Genomic DNA, 19,944 nt, shown 5'->3' with positions numbered 1-19,944 from the left:
GTGCCAAAAAATTTTAGCAGGATTTCTTATATAGTTATCAAAATTTGGTAGCAAACTAAATATAGCCAATTTTTTAGCAACTTTATTAAAATTTGGTAAGATTGAAAATTGCATCAAAGTGAACAGGCCCGTAGATGCACTAGTGCTTTTCTCTTTTTTTTCCTTCGTTTTTTTTATTTTGTTTGAAACCAAACTTTTTTTAACGATGGATGGAAAGGCGGTGGGCATGATTATGGGGTAAAAACCGAGCAATGGAGCAAGCAAAAAAGAGATGAAAGCAAAAGAGGCAGGCTAAACAAGACAATGGGGGGTAAAGTAGTAAAGAGGGGACAGGAGTAAAGTACTAAAACGTTGTTGGGGGGTGGGGGTGGGGGGAAGGGGTTGTTAATTTTCACAAAACTATATGAGATTAGTAGAGGTAGTTAAAGTGGGAACGTATTATATACACACAAAATTTTCAATGTACACTTCATACAAACCAACTAGTAAATATCACAAAAAATATATAAAAAATTAGATACATACTTTCAATAGTATTATACCTATGTGTGAAATGTTATCTTTAAATTTATTATACCATACTATGCCAACTTGAATATCCAATTAACTGCGTATTTTGTGTATAGATTCAACGTGGTTATCCTTCTTTACTGCTCTTAATTTGTTATTTTCCGCGACAGTGGCATGTGTGAGTGTGACTAAGGAGAAAAGTCCGGTTTGGTGGATTTCTTATTATAAGCTTGGTAAGGAAAAGTCCAGATCCAACATACCGCATTTCAAGTTTGTTAAAAAACAAACAAAAACATGGATAGATCACACACGAATTCTCAGTTATTCCATGCAGATACATGAATGAGTTGCTGTTTTGTTTTTCCATACTCATAACATTACACAATGTTACAAAATTTAGAGGCGACGTCCTAAGGTCTTTAGTGTCTTAATTACACGTGCTTTTAAGCTTTATTGATTTTCTTTACCGGAATTTTTGCCCTTTACTTGTCATTTTCACAACACCAACATACATACCATGTTAATAGAACATAAATAGATCTTCTAAAACTTACTAGCTTTTCAGAGGGCTAACATGTGGACCCCATAGCTCACTATATTTCATACGAAACTTTTCTATATAAAAATTGTTTTAAAATATTAGATAAATCTATTTTTCGTGTTTGTAATGATTAAAATCAATTAATCATGCACTAGCTAGTGGCTTTTTCCACCCTTAACTTTATCTTCATATTTAGTAGAAATAAACACCACCTAAGTTTACTATAGTTGTCTACTATAGTCTTTTGATTCCGTCAACATTGCGCGGGTATTTTAACTAACAACGCCTTATTTTTCTATACCTTTTACTATGTCTTACACTATATGAGAAAATGCTATAGGCACTACTAGAGAAAGGCCTTTCTGGTGCCGGTTGCCAACCACACATAAGTGCCGGATTTGGCAACCGACACATCGTAGGCGGGACTTTTGAGTTCTCTCAAAGGTGTCAGCTTCAAGAATCGGCACATTTGAGGTGTATGGATCACAAAAAAAAAAGTACGGCTCAGCTCCGCTCAATTCGAGCCGATGCCTCCAAGCCAAAAAAGAAATCGAAAAATCTAAAAAAAAACATCGGTTCTTGTTCATCACAAACAAAAATCATCAACAAACAAAAATCCACTGCAATCATAATCACAAACAAAATCCGCCGCTGCTTGTGGGGAGTCCGCCGCCGCAGACGGGAGACCACCGCTGACGTCGTCCCGGTCGCCGCCGATCCCCCTCCCCGGCCGCCGCCGACCCTCCCGCCGGATCTAGCGGAGGGGAGGGCGCCGGCCGCTGCTGCCGCCTCCGCCGGCTAGCCACCGTCCACGGGAGAGAAGGGAGGGAGAGAGAGAAGGGAAGGAGACAGAGAGGAGAGCGAGAGAGAGAGGGAGGAGACGAGAGAGAGAGGAGATTGAAACTTATCTCCTTGTCGCCTCGTCATGGTGGGGCCCGCCGGTCGGCTCATCTGATTATCGGCTCGGCTCGATGACACCTATATTATAGGTGTCGGTTTTTAATTAACCGATACCTATAATATATTAAAGGTACTTTTTTTAAAAAAGACACCTATAGAATAGGTGTCGGTTTTTATTTAGTGCCAGCACCGATAATTGTTTAAAGGTGTTGTTTTTTTGCGATTTTAACCCGCGAAAGTGGGAAAAGATCTATTGGTGTCGGTTTCAGCACTTCCAGGACCTACTTGATGCTTTGTAGTAGTGAGGGATGCATTTGGTCAATTGATTTACACATAAATTATGGAGATAATGTGTTACCGCTGGTTAGTATGTCCCTTTGTCGTATCAGCAAGCTACTATTGCGAAAGATCTTGTTTCCATATCTTTATAAAAAAATATAAATACATAAACATGCAATAATAATCACATGGAATATCAAAACATCTTGCAGTAGTCCATAGAAAACCTAACCTTACACAAAAGAAAAACAAAAGAAAAGACCCCCAAAAAGCAATTAAATTTTCTTTTAAACAACAATAGAACCTTAGACAAAAGAAAAACAAAAGAGAAACCCAAAAAGCAATTAATTTTTCTTTTAAACAACAACAAAAGAAAAGAATTAAAGAGGCCTGGGAGAAAGAAAAAGAGAGGAGAGAGGGTTGAGAAAAGAGAAAAAAAAGGAGGCACGCGGCCAGGGACGGTGGCGGTGGTGGCGGGTGGGCAGCGTCGTGGGCGGTGGCAGCACAAACAAGCAAACCTTCCCAATTAACTCCTCCCCCCACCCCCACCTTCCCCCTCTCCTCTCCTCCCCCCCTCACAATTCCCATTCCCAATCCCCACCGCCTCGATTCCGATTCCCATCTCCTCGATTCCCGAGCTTGGCGCGGGCATGCGTCGCGGCGGCGCGGCGGAGGAGGACGCGGAGGCGGCGAGGTTCCGCGGGGTGCGGAAGCGGCCGTGGGGGAGGTACGCGGCGGAGATCCGCGACCCGGCGAAGAAGGCGCGGGTGTGGCTGGGGACCTACGACTCCGCCGAGGACGCCGCGCGCGCCTACGACGCGGCGGCGCGGGCGCTGCGCGGGGCCAAGGCCAAGACCAACTTCCCCCTCTCCCTCCCCCACGCCCAACCCCAGCTCCACCACCACCACCACCACCACCTCACCTACCCCGCCGCCGCTGTTGTCGCCGCCAGGCCGGCCACTAGCAGCCTCAGCTCCACCGTCGAGTCGTTCGGCACCCGGCCGCGGCCGGTGCTCCCGCCGCGGCCGCCCCCGCCGCCGCCGATCCCCGACGGTGACTGCCGCAGCGACTGCGGGTCGTCGGCGTCGGTGGTGGACGACGACTGCGCGGACGCCGCCGCCTCGCCCTCGTGCCGGCTCCCGTTCCAGTTCGACCTCAACCTGCCTCCTGGTGGAGGCGGCGGCGGCGGCGGCGGCTTTGGCTGTGCCTACGACGACGAGGAGCTGAGGCTGACGGCGCTGCGGCTCTGAGCCCCCAACCCCACCGGTCGTTGGAGAAAGAGGAAAAGGAGAAAAATATTTGGTTCTTCCCTTCTCTCGTAGCCGACATGATCCTTCCGCGCTTTGTGTTGTTCTTGTTTACTTGATCTGATGATGATTAATGTGGCCCGATCTGCGTATTTGCCTGCTTGCTGCTGGCGATAGATGATGATTGCTGCGTCTCGCAGCAGCTCGCTGTGGTTGTGCTGTTGTAATATAGCAACATTTTACTTGCTTCCTTCCTGTGAGGAAGCAGACAGCTAAAGTAACTTATTTTCAATCTTTAGCTACATGTGCTCATCTTGTTCTTACCCTTTATACTCTTTTAGTTTTTCTTTCTTTTTGGAATTGGGAAGCTTGAAACATCCCACCTATTTACTAGAATAGTCAGAAGGCTTGTAGCAAACAGGAAGCTTAAATGCCAGAAATATACAGCTGAAATTCGTTCTGTTAAAGCAATGATCTAGATCTGCATAAGATCGTCTTGCTTCCTTGATGCTTGTGTTGTTAACATGTTATTATGTCGATCCACACCTGTTGTTCCTACATCTAGTTTCACATTTGCTTTAAATTTGTGTTATAACATAAGATCGCTTTGGATGTTCCATATAATTCCATGTTTGTGTGATCAAAAGAAATTCATATGAACCAAGTTTAGAAGCTATTATTTAGTGGGTAATACATAAAGACCTTCAGCATGAAATAATGCAGCAGCCTTTGGAATTTAGCTGAAAACCATTAGCATGGATAATTTGGCATCTGATTAGCTGATTCATTGGGTATCAAGCCATAATAGGCTCTGTTGGGCAGCCATATAAGCTGCAGCTGCTGCGGCTGCTACATCAGAAATTTGCTGCAAGCTGCAGCAATCCTTAACTACTGCAGCTGCAGCCGCAGCTGAAAAATACCAGCCGAACACACCCATAAAAGTGGATGATTCTATGTGGTGTAAACTCAGGTTAACTGCCCTGTAGCACCATATGACATTGGCGTCAAGATGATAACGGGATTAATTCTTGCAGGTGGAAAAGTTATGCTAGTAACATAATGTGTTGTGGCCTAATATGTGGAACATGTATTTTTCTAATATATCATTGTTTTGCAAATAATCTTTTCTGTATGATATAGCTAACATTTGTTTTTGTGTTTTGTCAAATCTTATGCCTACACAGATTTGCAGGCTTTCCCACTAAACCTCATACCTGTTCTTCTGCGCAACATTGGCAATCTTATTAGGGTTCTCTTGTTACATTTATGGGAGGAGGCATTGACCAAAGCAAACGACAAGGAAATATTCTTACATAAATGAAGTTAGTAATAAGTTTTGTTAGTTGCATGATACTTTGTTTATATCAGGGGTGATAGTTTCTTATAAATAATTAAGTTCCATTACAAATATAAGGGTATAATATGCCTATGCACCTAACTCACTTTGTTTTTTTAATGCAAGTCATGATTTTATCTTGAATATCATCAATTCATGTCCGTTTGCATTATCCTTTCTTTTGTGTGCATTGATAACATTTTATTCTGATTTCATCATTTATGTTGGGATGCAACAAAAATGTGCTGGCTCCTTTCTCTTAATGCTCCCACTGTTTCAATTTATGCGAAATTTGGATATTTAGTGTCATCTAGAAAACATGGTCTGGGAAATACCATTGTAGCATATATGAAAATGTAGACATGTTTTCCATAATTGACTTTGCAAATTATCATGCTATTCGCCTAATCAGAATCTGAGCATGATGCACTCTGGTTTTTTTTACCTAATAATGTAAGTTAATCTTTAACACGCGATATACTTTCTACTTGTAGCTTCAGGTTATCAAAATTTTCTATGTTGCTATTAACTTTGGTCAATTATTATGCAGTTATCTACATGATTACATTTCTTGTTCAATAGGAAATGTCCATCTGATCTTTAAACATCACCAGTGAGAACCTATGGTAGGAAAAAGTAGTCCAGATATCATGTGAACGCATCTTATTATATAGTAGCTATTAACATGGAAAACATTTTTATATTTTTGAGGTCCCAGTGGTAAAACTAGCATGCAGTCATGCACTTCTTTTATCCTTTCTTCATGTTTTGCCTGACATACCGTGAACTAATAATCCTGCTGATCTACTATTGGATAAAACCAGAAACATTGTTGCCAACAAAGTGGTAGAAGTCCAATGGGAATGAGAATGATTTGGGCCTGTACAGCAGATATTGGAACCAACTGATGCATGTGATCTGTTTGTGAGTGCTTCTTTCTAAACACTTACACATTACTCTGAACTGGTGACGATTCTTCCGAACTCTGGGTTGAGTAAAGTGCAATTCACTAAAAACATGTTTTTGGGATAGTATTTGCTGGACCATTTGTTTTCTTAACTTTTCTGTTCTGCTTTGCATATTTGTGCTTGCATGTCCAATAGTCTTCGGTACTCCATTGCCCCAGCTGCCTGGTTAGATTTAAGGGCATTATTGAGCATGGTAGTGTTTATTTCCTCACATACTATTGGACAGTGATACTGATAACAAGAAGTAATAACTACTCTTCATAGATAGATTTAAGTTCCCTGTACCAAGTCATGAGGAGTTGAGGGCTGGGAAATATGTCATGACAATTAGATTTAAGGGCATTATTGAGCATTGTAGTGTTTATTTCCTCGCATACTATTGGACAGATACTGATAACAAGAAGTAATAACTATTCTTCATAGACATATTTAAGTTCCCTGTACCAAGTCATGATGAGTTGAGGACTGAGAAATATGTCATGACAATTAGATTTAAGGGCATTATTGAGCATGGTAGTGTTTGTTTCCTCACATACTATTGGACAGTGATACTGATAGCAAGAAGTAATAACTATTAATTATAGACAGATTCAGGTTCCTTGTACCAAGTCATGTGGACTGGGAAATATATCATGACGATTGATTTCCTAGCTTGCAGATTCACTTTTGGAAAACCTCTCTCTGGGAAGAAGCATAGCTGATAGCTGTGAGGATAAAATGGAAACTGGTTTGTTAAAAAGCACTTACCTGATTAGAATCACTTCTAAAATCTGGATCTTTGGATGTAATTTATCTTGAGAAAAGGTGTAATTTAGCATGTGTGGTAGGCAATATGTAAAAACGAAATGTACATTTGTGCTATTCTTCTTTCTCAAGTTAACTGTCTTGTTACTGTATGGCATCCATTGCTTGTCTTGATTGATGATGGCTTTGGGTTTCTGTTTTTGTCTTTTCGTGCTCAAGTTCATTATGTCTTATTTTATTGATTTGATGATGCCTCCAGAGAGAATTGATCTATCCAGGTGTGCTTCAGTGATAGCATGAGTATGAATATAGTCAAGTTGGAGTGGACTCTAATCTACTCCATGAGCCAAATGGTGCAATCATGGGCAAGGACAAGGTGAGGCGAAACAGAAGAAAACACCCCCTGTACTAAGGACTGGTGCAAAGATGTAATATACCTTACGGTTATGAGTTATGACTTAAGTTGTTTGACATGTTGGGCCCCTATTTATATTTGTCTGGCTAAAATGCTAAATATACTTGATTGCCTCCCATTGTATGAATTGTTAGTCACATTTTCTTTGGCCTCTTATTGCATCATGACTGATTAAAGAAATAGCTCGATGACTATTTTCTGCCATAATATTCCCAGCTATGCTCATCATGGAGTAAATTCATCACTGCATTTGCCCGATTTCATTTCTAACCCTGACTGGTTTGATTTTGCTTGGTGACTCTGGGATCCATACGGAGTTACAGTGATATTAGTGCATCAGTTTTGCATGCCTTCTCTTATTTCTCTTGTTGAGATCTGCTTTTCTCCTTTTCACAATCTAAATCTATTGGGGCATTCAATGATTGTTGGTTTCACATGCCCCTGGTTTCTTTATCATTTTAGGTATTATTGGTGGCACTAGTTCCAACAGACCCGGCCACTGACTACCCACTTGTTTATCCAGTAGTAAAATGCAACATGAGCAGATTATGGGGTAACAAGTATGGTAATGACCTATTTGGCTATTTCCCTGTGTGCTTGTCTTATGGCATTATGTATAACACTAGTGATTAGTACCATTTTCTGTTGTACCTTCTTTGTTTTGTTGCAACTTATTTAAATAAAAATGAATATGGTGATTGGTGACCTCTGTTCATTCCTTTAAATGCGTGTATCTGAATGAATGATGCAGTTTGTTTTCCTCCATACTTTCTCCTGTCCAGTACTACTTTCTTTTTAATATCATCTTGTTAGTTTCTGGAGCTAACCTTGATATTGCTGAACATATATATACCTCACGATGCTATTTGCTGCTAGAAAGCTAAAGAAAACCATGAAGCTAGCCACCAAAGGTGCCGCAAATCTTGCGTGCACAATTCCAGGTTTTTTCCATGATAATCTGGACGCTTGTGCTGTTGTGCAGAGTTAGCTGCGCTAATGGCTATCACTATTATACTAACATTTTATCTTAGCACCTGCTCCGACATTGTTGCCATTAGTTTATTGATGATGATCTGATTAGTTTCTTCTCTTCTTTTTTACACACTGGATTAAACTGACTACTGCTCTCTGCTCCTTTGTTTCAGCTGCTGCTCCAGATCTTGCGCGTCACTGCCTGCTCACCAGCACGCAGGAGCAAAGCTTCCCATGTGCCTGATGTCGCGCCGGTGGTGTGCAATTCCGGCGACAACGACGGCGACGGCTATAATAATCGATCATGGGCGCTCGTAATGAAGCTTCTTTCAGTTATTGGGATCAGGAAACTATTCTAAATTCTCGAGAGGACACCCTCTCGTTATTTGTACGTCATCTAAATGGTTATGAAAAAATTTAAAAAAATCAACAAAATAAATTAATGTGTGATAAATCACTTCACAAACATGCAAGGTCAAATTTAAATTCTACAAGTTGCAAAAAAAAAAACAAATTTAACGGTGGATATACATTAAATAGCAATAGTTTAATTTTTTTTTGTTGCAACTTGTAGAAGTTGAATTTTAACTTCTATGCTTGTGGAGTAATCTATCACATATTAATATATCTAGTTGATTTTGTTTTAAAAAAAATTTCATAACCATTTGGATGGCATGCAAATAACGATGGAATGTCCACTCCCTATTGAGGTCACCATTTCAAGATTTTTTCTTTCTTTCTTTTGCATCATCATCAAGCCACAGGCGGTGCGTCCGCTTGCTTCTCTTAAATTTCTCTTGCAATTTGGTCGCTTTCCGGTTTGTGTTGATATCTTAAATGCATCAGCTATTTGATGAAATGTGTGAGCCAGCTAATGTGGTCTGTACTGCCAGTGCTTTTGATGTGCCGGAATGGGTACAAATTGCTGCTTGCTTTCATATGGCACCAACAACATGAGAGCATTGCTGAAAGATGTGTACTCGAAGTACGAGAGACCGTGCAAGATTGCACGATATGTATTTGCTCTTTTTTCTCTTTTTGGTGGATGTGAACATGTGATTATCTGAAATGTACAGCAGAAGAATACGTGAAGTTTGTGTGAAAACAATAGAAAAAGATCACTGGATCAAGACTTGTGAGGCTCTCAGATCTTGAATTTCTTGCCCTAGTTTTGTTATTTTGAGCAAAGGCTCGGTTCAGTTTACTCTTCGTTTTCATCCAATGGCTGAGAAACATGCTCCCAATTCGTGCCGGAACGGGTACGAATTGCTGCTGGCTTTCGTATGGCACCAACAACATGAGAGCATTGCTGAAAGATGTACTCCTTTTGTCCATAAAAAAACAATTTCTGGCTACAAATCTGGATGAAGAATGAGTATACTCGAAGTATGAGAGACCATGCAAAATTGCACGATATGTGTTTGCTCTTTTTTCCTTTTTGGCGGATGTGGTCATCTGAAATGCACAGCAGAAGAAGAATACGCAAAGTTTGTGTAAAAACAATCAACAAAGAACATTGGATCCTGACTTGAGAAGATCTGAGCTCTTGAATTCTCGCCCTCATTTTGTTATCTTTGAACAAGGCACGTTCACTCTTCTTTTTCATCCAATGGCTGAGAAATACTCCCAATTGGGGTAGAAAAGGTTTTGTTCAGTCTGAACAAACAACCCTATCTGACAGAGATCTTGACATTGCATACAGCACACAGGAACAAAAAGAAAGATATGCTATGCATGAGTAGCTCAAGTTCAGTCCAGTAAAACAAACCTGTTGCCCTAGGACAAAACCAGGTGCTGTTCATACCTTGCAACTTGCCAAAGATACAACTCCTTATGAACATGATTGCATTACCAAAAGCCTAAAATACTGCACTTTGCATGTTCATATGCTGCAAGGACCAGGTGAGAAGAGAGAGAGAGAGAGAGGAGGGTTGCAAAAGCAGAAGCCAACTCAAGAAACAAACAACCACCATGTCCTTGGGTAGGTAGGTAGAAGGTTAAAGGCTTGAGCTGTTCTTCTTCTCTCTTTTGCCTTTCCAGTTTCCTTCACCTGCAACTCTGTTATTGTTACACCTCTCTATCTCCATAAAGGCAGTGGTACATACACTGGCAGGCAGGGCAAGGGCAGCACATTCTCTCTTCCAGCTGCCACCCTGTTGAGTTTTGCTTGCACAGAGTCACACAGCTGGGTGATCTCCTTTAATTAGGAATTTAGGGAGGCTGTCAGTTCTGAACCCCAATCATAAAACCATCCCTGGTTTCTCTGTCCTGTCCTGCCATCATTCCTGCCTGCTTCTGCTTTCTCTCTCTTCTCTTCTCTCCTTTCCTCTTGAGAAAGAGGAAAGGGAGAGAGAAAGAGGAGAAGAGCAATCAGCCCAAGAAGGAGAGGCCTTCATCTTCACCTGATCGGTTCTTCTTCTTCTTCAGCAGGCAGCATAGTACTTCATGGCTGTGAGTACAATTAACTGATTAATTTTACATCTTCATCTTCTTGTTTGTTGATTGCATTTGCATATGCTTGTCTCTGCATCTAGAATCGTTCAATTGCTTCCAAACATGAAAATGGTACTCCCAATCCATTCTTGCTTGATCATGTGAGATGTTCTTCTTTCTCTGCTCCAATTACGGTGTGCCCATGATTGCTGCACATAATATCACCATCACCATCATTTTTCTTTAAATTACTCGATTAAAAAAAGCAAATATTAGGGAATGATCTAATATCAAATAATTAGAAGGGGTTAGGCTTCGAATTCAGATCGTCTAGTTCACCACCTTGTGGAGCTAGCCGGAAGATCTATGAGGTTTCTCAAATTACTCGATTAGTGTCGTTGTGTTCAAGCCAATTACTATCAAATTAGGCTCATGAGTTGGGCGAGGCTACTACTACCACCCCCATGTGCAAGATGCAAGTTGGTAACATGCATAACTGCACAACAGTCACGGCAATGGATTATGGATGGACAGATGGATGGGTTAGGCAGAGTTGGACTGACGGATCTGAACATGCGATGCTCTGAGCCGGCTGCACTGCACATGCATGCGTGACACTATGAATCTATGACAGCATGATCCGTGCTAAGATCTTCATGGCAAAGAGAGAGGAAAAAGAAATTTGGCTGGCCTTTGCTTGGTTTAGACGATTAGTAGACGTCAAGGAGACTCATGCTGGAAATGACAACGACATAATAGGGTCATTTGTACAGACTGGAGTTGGCTGGATGTTGGACTAGTAGTTGGCTTTTCGTGTTTATTCTCCCTTTTTTTCACCTGACTTAGCATATGAGACGCGTATTCGTACATTTATATGGTGATTGTTCTTAATTAGGAGAGGTCGGAAGTTATGCTCCCTTCGTTTTTTTTTAATAACTGATCATTTTCTTTTGCTTTCTCATTTATACTTTGACTATTACTTACCCTTAAATTGGTAAACCAGAGTACACATATTTATGTTCACATATAGGACATACCTCACTTTAGTAACATGACACCAATTTTTTAGTGTATGTAATATTTTTTAAAAGTTCCAAAATGAATATTGTCTAGTGCCAGCTATTATAAAACGGACCGAGTTAGTTTCTTTGGATTTTGTAAACAAAGTTAGAGTAAAAAAAAAAATTCTCATGGTGAAATTAAATTACGTTGTTATATGGCATGGTTAATCTCATCTCGAGATTCGTGCAGGGACAAGGCCCCGTGGTGCCCAAATTCGGATCGTGGGACGCCGAGAACATCGGCTACACCGTCTTCTTCGACAAGGTGCGCGAGAACAAGACCGCGCCCACGCCGGCGACGGCGGCGCCGGCGCCGGCGACGCACGACGACGACTACGAGTTCGATCCCTACGAGCACTACGAGAACCTGAGCAGGAAAGCGGCGTCGCGCCCGCCGAGCTCGCACGGCCACGGGCACGGCCACGCGCCGCCGCCGGCGCACCACCACCACCACCACCGGGCGCCGCCGCCGCCGCAGCAGCAGCAGCATCACCACCACTACCCGGCGTCGCAGCGTAGCGGCAATGGCTACCACCGGAGGAGCGGCAGCAACGGCAGCAGCGCGGCGTCCGAGGCCAGCAGCCGCGGCAGCAAGTTCTCGCCGCCCAAGCCGTACCAGCCGCGGTACAGCAGCAACAGCAACAGCGGTGGCGGCGGCGGCGGCTACGGGTACGGCGGCCCCGGCGCCGGCGCGTACGCGGCGCCGCCGCAGATGCATCACCACCACCACCAGCAGCAGCACGCCGCGCAGCCGAGGGTGGCCGCGTCGCCGCCGCGCCACGCGCTGCCGCAGGTGAGCCGCGCCGCGAAGGCGGCATCGGCCGTGCCCAAGTTCGGCGTGTGGGACGAGCAGAACGCGGCGGCGGCGGGGCAGGGCTTCACGGTGCAGTTCGAGAAGGTGAAGCGGCACCGGGAGGTTGCGAAGGCCGCCGGGCCGGACGTCACGCCGCGCATGTCGCCGGCGCAGGCGGCGCCGGCGCGGCATCCTCGGAGAAAAGCCGAGAAGAGTTCCTTCTTATCAAAGGCACGTAACTTTAGTTAGTTAATTGATTATTATCTAATTTAATAATTCATTTGCAACTTTAGTTAATTAATTATTTAATTCTGTAATTCATTTGCTTCTTCGAGTTCATTTTTTTTTTAAAAAAAAAATTGCATGCTTTGTGAATTGCAGGTGTACAGGTGCATGTTCCCTAGGGTGAGGGAGTGATGCAGAAGCTGGATTTGTATTATTAATCCGACCTTAATTAATTACTGTAAAACTCCCAATCGTATACGTATTTCCGACAGGAAATGTACTGTGTAATTAATTAATTTGTTCGTTCTTGTTCTTTATTACAGTCCCCTGGCACAAATCAAATCACAATATGATGAGATTGGCACATGTAACTTACCTGCCTATTCTTGTGTGGAAATTGTAAATTTTGATTTTAGACATCCGGAAAATTTTGCGTGTGGTCCCCTTTGCAATCTTATCCTCTCGCTCAAACCAGATCATTTTGAAAGTGAAACGGTGAATCTGACCAAACTTCTTATGCAATTTTGTGAACTTTTATCACCAGCATCGAATTGTTTTCTGTTGCAGAGACTCGAAAGATTGTTCTCCTGTACGGCCACATTTTGGCCCATGGGCCTCTTCAAATTCTGAGAAAATCACCAGACCCTGAATCTAAGCCCATGGTTACCTCGTGGTCTTGACCGATGGAACAATTCTATTTTGACTCCCTTATTACATCCACGGTGCATCAACTTGGCAGGTGGGTGTAATTTAGTACAATAACTTGAGAAATGAGTGCTCTAGTGTAATAACATTGATAGGTATGTGCAATTTAGTATGAGAACTTTATAAGTGATCGTATAAATGCAATAACTTGCAAGGTAGGTACGATTTTGATACAATAAGTTAAAAGGTTATGTGACAACTTAATTATTTGGAGCATTTTTATATAAATTCAATTTTTAAGTACTAATTTTGATAATATACTAGCACGGATTTGTATAAGTATATTTATTTTTTATCCTAATAACTAATAACTGAAATCCAATTAAACTAGATGTAGAAATTATTGTTTTTGGTTGATATTTTAGAAGGTGAAGAAAACAAAAAAAATCTTAAAGGTAATTGGATGTAAATTGTACTACTATGTGTAGTATAATTCTTAAAGATTAAATTCAATATTATAAGGTAATATCCGTATGATTACTATGTAATGGCATATTGACATCGTGAAAAAAAACTCACCTTGCACATGTTTAGCCAAGTTGATACACCAAAATACTAAATTATTAAGTTCTTATACTAGAACACAGTCACTTATTAAGTTGTTGTACTCGGATGTTCGGATGTTCAATTCTCAAGTTCTTGTACTATATCGCACCCACCTGCTAAGTTGTTGTACCGTGGGTGTAATTTACTCTAATCTCTTGCTCTCGAATCACCTTCCTTAACCACAAAACCGGGTATAACGTCTTCACAACTTTTAAAACCAGTGCAAATCTACTCCTTCGATGGTTTGGGAAGCGGTTTCTACTGACATGGAAACTTGACTGTGTTTGTCAGCATGTGGGTCCCAGAAACCAAACCATAACTTAATGCGGTAAAAAATGCAATACAAATTTGATTCTTCCCATTGATTTGAGATCTAGGGGTTTCTGACCATGATGATGTGCCGCCATATATTTATCGATTTTTTTCTCTCGTCAAGAATCCAGTACAAATCCTACGCATTACAGATAATCTGATGGATGGATCAGAGGACGCCTTGCTGGTAGCAGACGTCGAGCGTGTGCTGCGCCATGATCCGGTTCACCTTCTCCGTGGGGTGGAAGGCGTCCCAGAAGAGGTACTTGCTGGCGTCGTCGCACGTCAATGGCGACTCGTCGTTGCACATGAACCCCATCTCGAACCTCCCCGTCGCGCAGCACCCCTCCTCCACGTTCTCCAGCCCTACCTCCCCAAAACATTACAATATACTTGGGTCACTGGCCGAGCCCCCTAAGCAAAACTCACTATAATTTTTCGTGTTCTTATGAGAATAGAATGTGCCTTCCTCTCGTAATTAACGGAAGATACCATATTTTCTAGTGTAAAATTTAGTACATTTAGCTAGTATTAATTAAAATTTTCAGAGTAAAATCTAGATACCTCAAGGTAGTTTTTCAAATACCATAATTTTTCTCGTATCGTGGTGTGCTAACTAAAATTTATTTCGATACAGTCTACTACTGGTGAAAAGCAAATGAAACAATATATGCTTTATCCAATGCGAAATACAATTTACTACTCCCTATTGTAAGTCATTTTGACTTTGGTTAAAGTCAAACTGTTTTAAGTTTTACTAAGTTCATAGACAAATATAATAATATTTACAATATCAAATTACTTTTATTAAATCAATAATTGAATATATTTTCATAATAAATTTATCTTGAGTTGAAAATGTTACTTTCTCCATCCACAAAAGTTATGTCTATTACTTTTGTCACTAAGACCAAAGAGAAATTAAATTATCTTGGATATTACAAAATTAAGGAATGAATGCAAACATGCAATCAATGAGTGTTTAGATGACTCATTGGGTTATAATCAAACATTTAATTTATCTCTTCATTTAAGTATTGAATGCATAAAGTCTACAAATAGGAACAAATTATTTAGAAAAACTCAAACGTGAAACATGTCTAATTTTTGTGGATGGATGGAGTACTATTTTTTTTTATAAATTTGATCAAACTTAAAACAGTTTGACTTTGAAACTGACTTATAATAAAGGAGGTGACTCACCGTACTTTTCCGGGTGGGTGATGAGGTCGAGCATGTTGTCATAGACGGGGATGAAGGCGACCTTGAGTCGCGGGAGCTCGGCGCGGAGCGACCTCACCATGGCCTCCACCTTGCCGTTGTACTCGCGCGCCACCCGGTTGTACTCCTCGACGCAGCCGCCGCCGCCGCCGCCGAGGAGCGCGCCGGCGGTGCGCTCCAGCGGCAGGCACCCCATCGGCGAGAGCCCCGCGAACGTGACGCGCCGCGCGCCGAGGCGGTGGATCGCGGCGAGGAACGCGCGCGCCGCGGCGACGAGGTAGTCCTCGTACTCCCCCACGCTGTACCGCGCGAACCGCCCCGTGGCGAGCATGTAGTAGTTCTCCAGGAAGTCGTTGGTGCCGATGCTCACGACGTGGAGCGCGCCGCGCACGACGTCGCGCGCCGCCGCGGCGCCCGCGTGCGCGCGCAGCCGCCGCTGGTACTCCCGGTAGTACTCCACCTCCTTCCACAGCGGGATCACTGACTAATCGGAACACGCGCGCGTCAATTAATTTCGCACTTTTGTGTAGATCGATCGCCATGAATTCGATCGATCGAGGTGAGCTCTGATTATGAACATGCATTTGGCAGATGAGATTTGGAGCAGGTGAGATTTGGAGAAGAGAGTGTGAATGCGTCACATGCATCTGCATGGATGCAGGAGTACTTCTCGTTGTAATTAGTAGTAGCATACGATTTTGGTTGGGACCGGGACAACCGAAACAAAAGCAATGCTGCTGGATTCTCTGGGTCAAAACTTAAGTACTGGTTTTATTGCAAGAATCAGTCATTGGTAATATAGTTTTCACCTAGTTAATTACTATTACTATATTTTAACTTTATATGTAGGAGTCATTGAATCAATCAACACAACTAGAGTGTTGTAAAACAGTAAGAGTATTATCCAACAACAGTAAGATCTTGTTTATTTTGAGACAACATCAATCAACACTGAGACTAGTGCTGTAACCCTACATAGTATACTTGTCGGAAACCATCTAGAAATGTACTACTCCAGTGAGCAGCTCTACACAGCAGGAGACAATCTCAGAGAAATATTCCTACTTGGATTAATGATGATTTAATAATAAATTCAGAACTGCATACATGCCCTACCATGATTAGGCAATCAAATCAAGACAGTTCTTCTCTAGAAGACGCAATCGGATGAATCCAGCTAGCCTACTTAATGCCGGCACAAGTGGTTGCAGAAAAACGAAGAACAAAGCAGGGAAACACATGCCCATTATGTGCGTTCTTCAGACAAGCCATCGAAAGATAACTGAATACTGAAAACGTACAGCCATTTTTCTTTTTCATTGTTACAGGTGATGACAGTGGTGTGCATGCAACAGTGCCCGGGAAAGAGAGATTTGGGTCCCAATGCATTTAAGTTTTAACAACGAGACCTAACGTCGAACGAACTGCCTTAAATTGCAGACATTTTCAGACGACTCCAGCAAAGTACAATTATTCAGAAACGGCAAGTCTGAATTTTTCTTAGATTGCAAGTTGCAATGATAATGCTGCGATTGATTCTTTGGAAAAGCCATAACTTGCAATTCACAATGCTGTTGCATTTGATTCTTTGGAAAGGATTTTCATAACTTGCATGCATAATGTTGTATTTGGTTCTTTGAAGCAGTGCATAATGTTGTACTACTATTTGATTCTTAGAAATACTTGCGAGTTGCAATGCACAGTGTGTATTGCTACCTCCGTTTGTCGTTTTGATTTTTATCTAACCCAATCATCTTCTTTAGCTTTGGTCAAATTTATTGAAAAATATAGTAATACTTTTAACATTTAAACTATCAAATATATCCAATCTTAAATTTAATAAAACTAGTTTAATGCTATAAATATTGTCAATTTTTCTATAAAATTGATCAAACTTTAAAGAAGTTTGACTTAATTTAAAAAAGTCAAAATGACTTGCAATATATGAAACGGACGGAGGAAGGTCAGCACGCATTTGATTCTTTGGAAGAATTTCATATAGAATTTGATGGGCGTGTGAATTTTGCAAGTATTTTGCTGAGGATTGTTGATAGTGATGATGGTGGTGTAGCTTTGCTTTAATTATTACCAGGACGCCGGCGGTGGCGTTGTCGAGGCCGGTGCCGGCGGAGGCGAAGCAGACGCCGCGGGCGAAGTCGGCGATGCCGTAGGCCGGGTCGAGGTACGCCGGGACGAGCGGCGGCAGGCCGAGGGACTCCGACATGAAGTCCGGCGCGAGGCGGCCGTTGCCGAACCTCCCCGTCGCGCGCGCGCCGCCGGGCATGTCGCGCCCGTACGGCGGGAAGTCGCTCCGCAGCGGCGTCCCGATCTGGTTGTTGTTCCCCGTGTCCACCGTCGAGTCCCCGAACACGATCACCGCCGTCACCCGCGCCGCCTTCGCCTTCGCCTTCGCCGCCGACGCCGCGCCGCGGCTCGCCGCCGCGACGACGAGGAGGAGGAGGAGGAGCAGCCGTACCAGCGGCGACGCCATTGCAGCTAGCTACTACGTACGTGTGTGACGCGTCGCGCGGTGTAAGCAGTGAAGTGAGTGACACTGAGAGTGAGTACATGCGTGTTTGTTGTGGAAATAAATAGATCAGGCGCGAGGTGAGCTGTGGTCGCCGTTCAGTGGGAGACACTGTATCAACTCTTCTACAGTGCAATATGAATTCCAGCGTAATGTGAGCGTAGCTTTACTGGACAGGCTTGTTATGGTTGATTTACACACTTACAGCTAATTAATTAAAAAAACTGATTTTTTGAATGACTTAGAGAGAGATTAAAAGTAATGTGTAATAGTAGGACCTTTTCGTGCATTCTAAATTGTTCTATTTTCTTCCAACGAAAGAATCACATTTTTGGGTTTTTGATGTTAAGGAGATGGGCATTTTGGCCACCTAAATAGTGATAAAAAAATGAAAAAAAATAGCAGCATAAATTAATATGAAATATCATTGTACAAATATGTAAGATCCAATTAAAAAAACAAACTTAACTAAAAATGTTAAGCATATTGCATTGATATGCCTACTATTTAATCATTGTCATCATCGTGTTGAATGGGTATACTTGTTGAATAGTAGTTCACAGCACGCAGAAGCTTGCTTGCGCGCTAAAAACAAACAAGATTTGAAGGGAGAGACATCCCTCTAAATATTTTTTTAAGAAGAAAGTATGAACATGTTAAAAATTGAACACGGGACTTTAGGGCTGAAATCACACCCCTTATCGCTGAACTATCAAGTACATCTCCTATAAACACGTGGTTGCGTTCATAGGAAGACGTGGAGGGTGGTGTTCATCTTGGCGTCGGCGATGGCGCGGTGGAGGCGCTCCGTGGGGTGGATGGCGTCCCAGAACGCGAACTTGCTCGCGTCGGTGCACGTCAGCGGGCTCCGCGCGCCGGCGCCGCACATGTACCCCATCTCGAACACCCCCGTCACGCCGCAGCACCCGGCCTTCACGTTCTCCACCCCGTACGCCGCCGGGTCGGCGAGCACCGCGGCCACCGCCCCGTACACGTCGCCGTACACGATCCTCGCGCCGCCGCCGAGCTCGCCGTTGAGCCGCGCGATCATGTCCTGGAGGCCGGCGTTGAAGCGCTCGGCGACGGCGTTGTACTCCTCGGTGCACGCGCCGCCGGTGGCGCGCTCCAGCGGGAGGCAGCCCATGGGCGGGAGGCCGTTGAGGTCGACCTTGCGTGCGCCGAGCGCGTGCAGCTCGCGGACGAACGCCTCGGCGACGCCGAGGAGGTAGTCGCCGTACGCCGCCGCCGTCGAGTACTCCGCCGCGTGGCCGCGCGCCACGGCGTAGTAGTTCTCGAGGAAGTCGTTGGTGCCCATGCTGACGATGTACAGCGCCTCCGACAGCGTCGCCGCCGCCGCCGCCGCCGCCGCGTCGTCGTCTCCCCGGAAGCTCCGGAGCCTCGCCGCGTACTCCTTGAAGTAGTCCAGCTCCTTCCACAGCGGCAGCACCGACTGCACCATGGATATCAGCCAAGAACACCATGAAAGTGGAGCTAAGCTAGCAATCCTTTTAGGCTTACGAAAAGATCGGAGGTGGCATTGTCGTAGCCGGCGCCGGCGGAGGCGAAGCAGGCGCCGGCGCCGAGGCTGCTCATGTTGACGGCCGGGTCGAGGTAGGCCGGGACGAGCGGCGGCAGCCCGAACGCCTCGGAGATGAAGTCGACGGCGAGGCGGCCATTGGAGAACCTGCCGGTGGGCCGGCCATTTCCGCCTCCGCTTCCGCTGACGCCGGCGCCGGCGAGCTGGAGGTCGCGGCCGTAGGGAGCGAAGTCGCTCCTGACGAGCGTGGAGAGGTAGTTGTTGTTGCCCGTGTCGACCGTGGAGTCGCCGAACACGATGATCGCCGCGACCTTGCTCTTGCCGGCCGCCGCCGCCGGCTCGCCGGAGAGGAGGAGGAGGAGGACGGACAGCTGCAAGAGGGCGACCGCCACCACAAGATCACGCGGCGAACGCATCGGATCGATCGTTGAGCGAGCTCGCTGGTGGCGTGCAGGTTTTCTTGGCTCGCCATGAGTCGCTTTTGGAGAGGTCGGCGAGCTACCGGAGACCGGCCGGGGAAGAGAGGTGAAGCAAGCTTAATTTACCGGGTTCAGGCCAACTACTGATGGAGACTGCATTGGAAGCTTTCCATTCCATTTGCTCTTCGTCGTATCGTTCAGGATTACATTAATTAGGACGGTTTTTTGGAAAGTAATTTGACTAATTTCACGA

General features: G+C 44.0%; 4 protein-coding genes across 12 annotated transcripts; 2 read left to right on the top strand and 2 right to left on the bottom strand.

The window, feature by feature from the left end:
* Positions 1-2,718: 2,718 nt before the first annotated feature.
* LOC127762449 (ethylene-responsive transcription factor 3-like) lies at positions 2,719-3,772 on the top strand. Its single transcript, XM_052286971.1, has one exon. The coding sequence runs from the start codon at positions 2,881-2,883 to the stop codon at positions 3,478-3,480; it is 600 nt and encodes a 199-aa protein (XP_052142931.1). The 5' UTR covers positions 2,719-2,880; the 3' UTR covers positions 3,481-3,772.
* A 136-nt stretch (positions 3,773-3,908) lies between these two features.
* Positions 3,909-12,852, top strand: LOC127762447 (uncharacterized). Of its 8 annotated transcripts, none has more exons than XM_052286967.1 (4): positions 3,909-4,799; positions 5,638-10,363; positions 11,597-12,430; positions 12,581-12,852. In XM_052286967.1, the coding sequence occupies exons 2-4, from the start codon at positions 10,358-10,360 to the stop codon at positions 12,614-12,616; spliced, it is 876 nt and encodes a 291-aa protein (XP_052142927.1). In that variant the 5' UTR covers positions 3,909-4,799; positions 5,638-10,357; the 3' UTR covers positions 12,617-12,852. The 8 variants fall into 8 exon arrangements, with proteins under 8 accessions (XP_052142927.1, XP_052142928.1, XP_052142930.1 ...); XM_052286968.1 differs by having other exon boundaries at positions 3,909-5,737; positions 6,785-10,363; XM_052286970.1 differs by having other exon boundaries at positions 3,909-6,901; positions 8,086-10,363.
* Positions 12,853-13,970: 1,118 nt separating this feature from the next.
* Positions 13,971-17,751, bottom strand: LOC127761928 (GDSL esterase/lipase At4g26790-like). 2 transcript variants are annotated; one of them, XM_052286261.1, is made up of 3 exons: positions 17,298-17,751; positions 15,191-15,692; positions 13,971-14,353 (listed from the first exon to the last, which is right to left on the bottom strand). In XM_052286261.1, exons 1-3 carry the CDS (start codon positions 17,697-17,699, stop codon positions 14,157-14,159), a joined length of 1,101 nt encoding a protein of 366 aa, XP_052142221.1. In that variant the 5' UTR covers positions 17,700-17,751; the 3' UTR covers positions 13,971-14,156. The 2 variants fall into 2 exon arrangements, with proteins under 2 accessions (XP_052142221.1, XP_052142220.1); XM_052286260.1 differs by having other exon boundaries at positions 15,196-15,692.
* Positions 17,752-18,321: 570 nt separating this feature from the next.
* LOC127763796 (GDSL esterase/lipase At2g04570-like) lies at positions 18,322-19,802 on the bottom strand. The gene is made up of 2 exons (XM_052288588.1): positions 19,254-19,802; positions 18,322-19,185 (listed from the first exon to the last, which is right to left on the bottom strand). The coding sequence occupies exons 1-2, from the start codon at positions 19,686-19,688 to the stop codon at positions 18,481-18,483; spliced, it is 1,140 nt and encodes a 379-aa protein (XP_052144548.1). The 5' UTR covers positions 19,689-19,802; the 3' UTR covers positions 18,322-18,480.
* Positions 19,803-19,944: the final 142 nt, after the last annotated feature.

Source organism: Oryza glaberrima, chromosome 2 (assembly GCF_000147395.1).
Source record: "Oryza glaberrima chromosome 2, OglaRS2, whole genome shotgun sequence".
In the NCBI taxonomy this organism is placed as follows: Eukaryota; Viridiplantae; Streptophyta; class Magnoliopsida; order Poales; family Poaceae; genus Oryza; species Oryza glaberrima.
This window is presented reverse-complemented; position numbering and strand designations above follow the sequence as displayed.

Excerpts from the sequence above, each read along its gene's own strand:
- LOC127762449 (XM_052286971.1), top strand. The coding sequence starts at position 2,881 with ATGCGTCGCGGCGGCGCGGCGGAGGAGGACGCGGAGGCGGCGAGGTTC.
- LOC127762447 (XM_052286967.1), top strand. Across the intron at positions 12,431-12,580 it reads AGAGTTCCTTCTTATCAAAG|GTGTACAGGTGCATGTTCCC; the intron begins GCACGTAACTTT and ends TGTGAATTGCAG.
- LOC127761928 (XM_052286260.1), bottom strand. The coding sequence starts at position 17,699 with ATGGCGTCGCCGCTGGTACGGCTGCTCCTCCTCCTCCTCCTCGTCGTC. Across the intron at positions 15,693-17,297 it reads ACGCCACCGCCGGCGTCCTG|TCAGTGATCCCGCTGTGGAA; the intron begins GTAATAATTAAA and ends TGTTCCGATTAG. Across the intron at positions 14,354-15,195 it reads CTCATCACCCACCCGGAAAA|GGCTGGAGAACGTGGAGGAG; the intron begins GTACGGTGAGTC and ends TTGGGGAGGTAG.
- LOC127763796 (XM_052288588.1), bottom strand. The coding sequence starts at position 19,688 with ATGCGTTCGCCGCGTGATCTTGTGGTGGCGGTCGCCCTCTTGCAGCTG. Across the intron at positions 19,186-19,253 it reads ATGCCACCTCCGATCTTTTC|TCGGTGCTGCCGCTGTGGAA; the intron begins GTAAGCCTAAAA and ends TCCATGGTGCAG.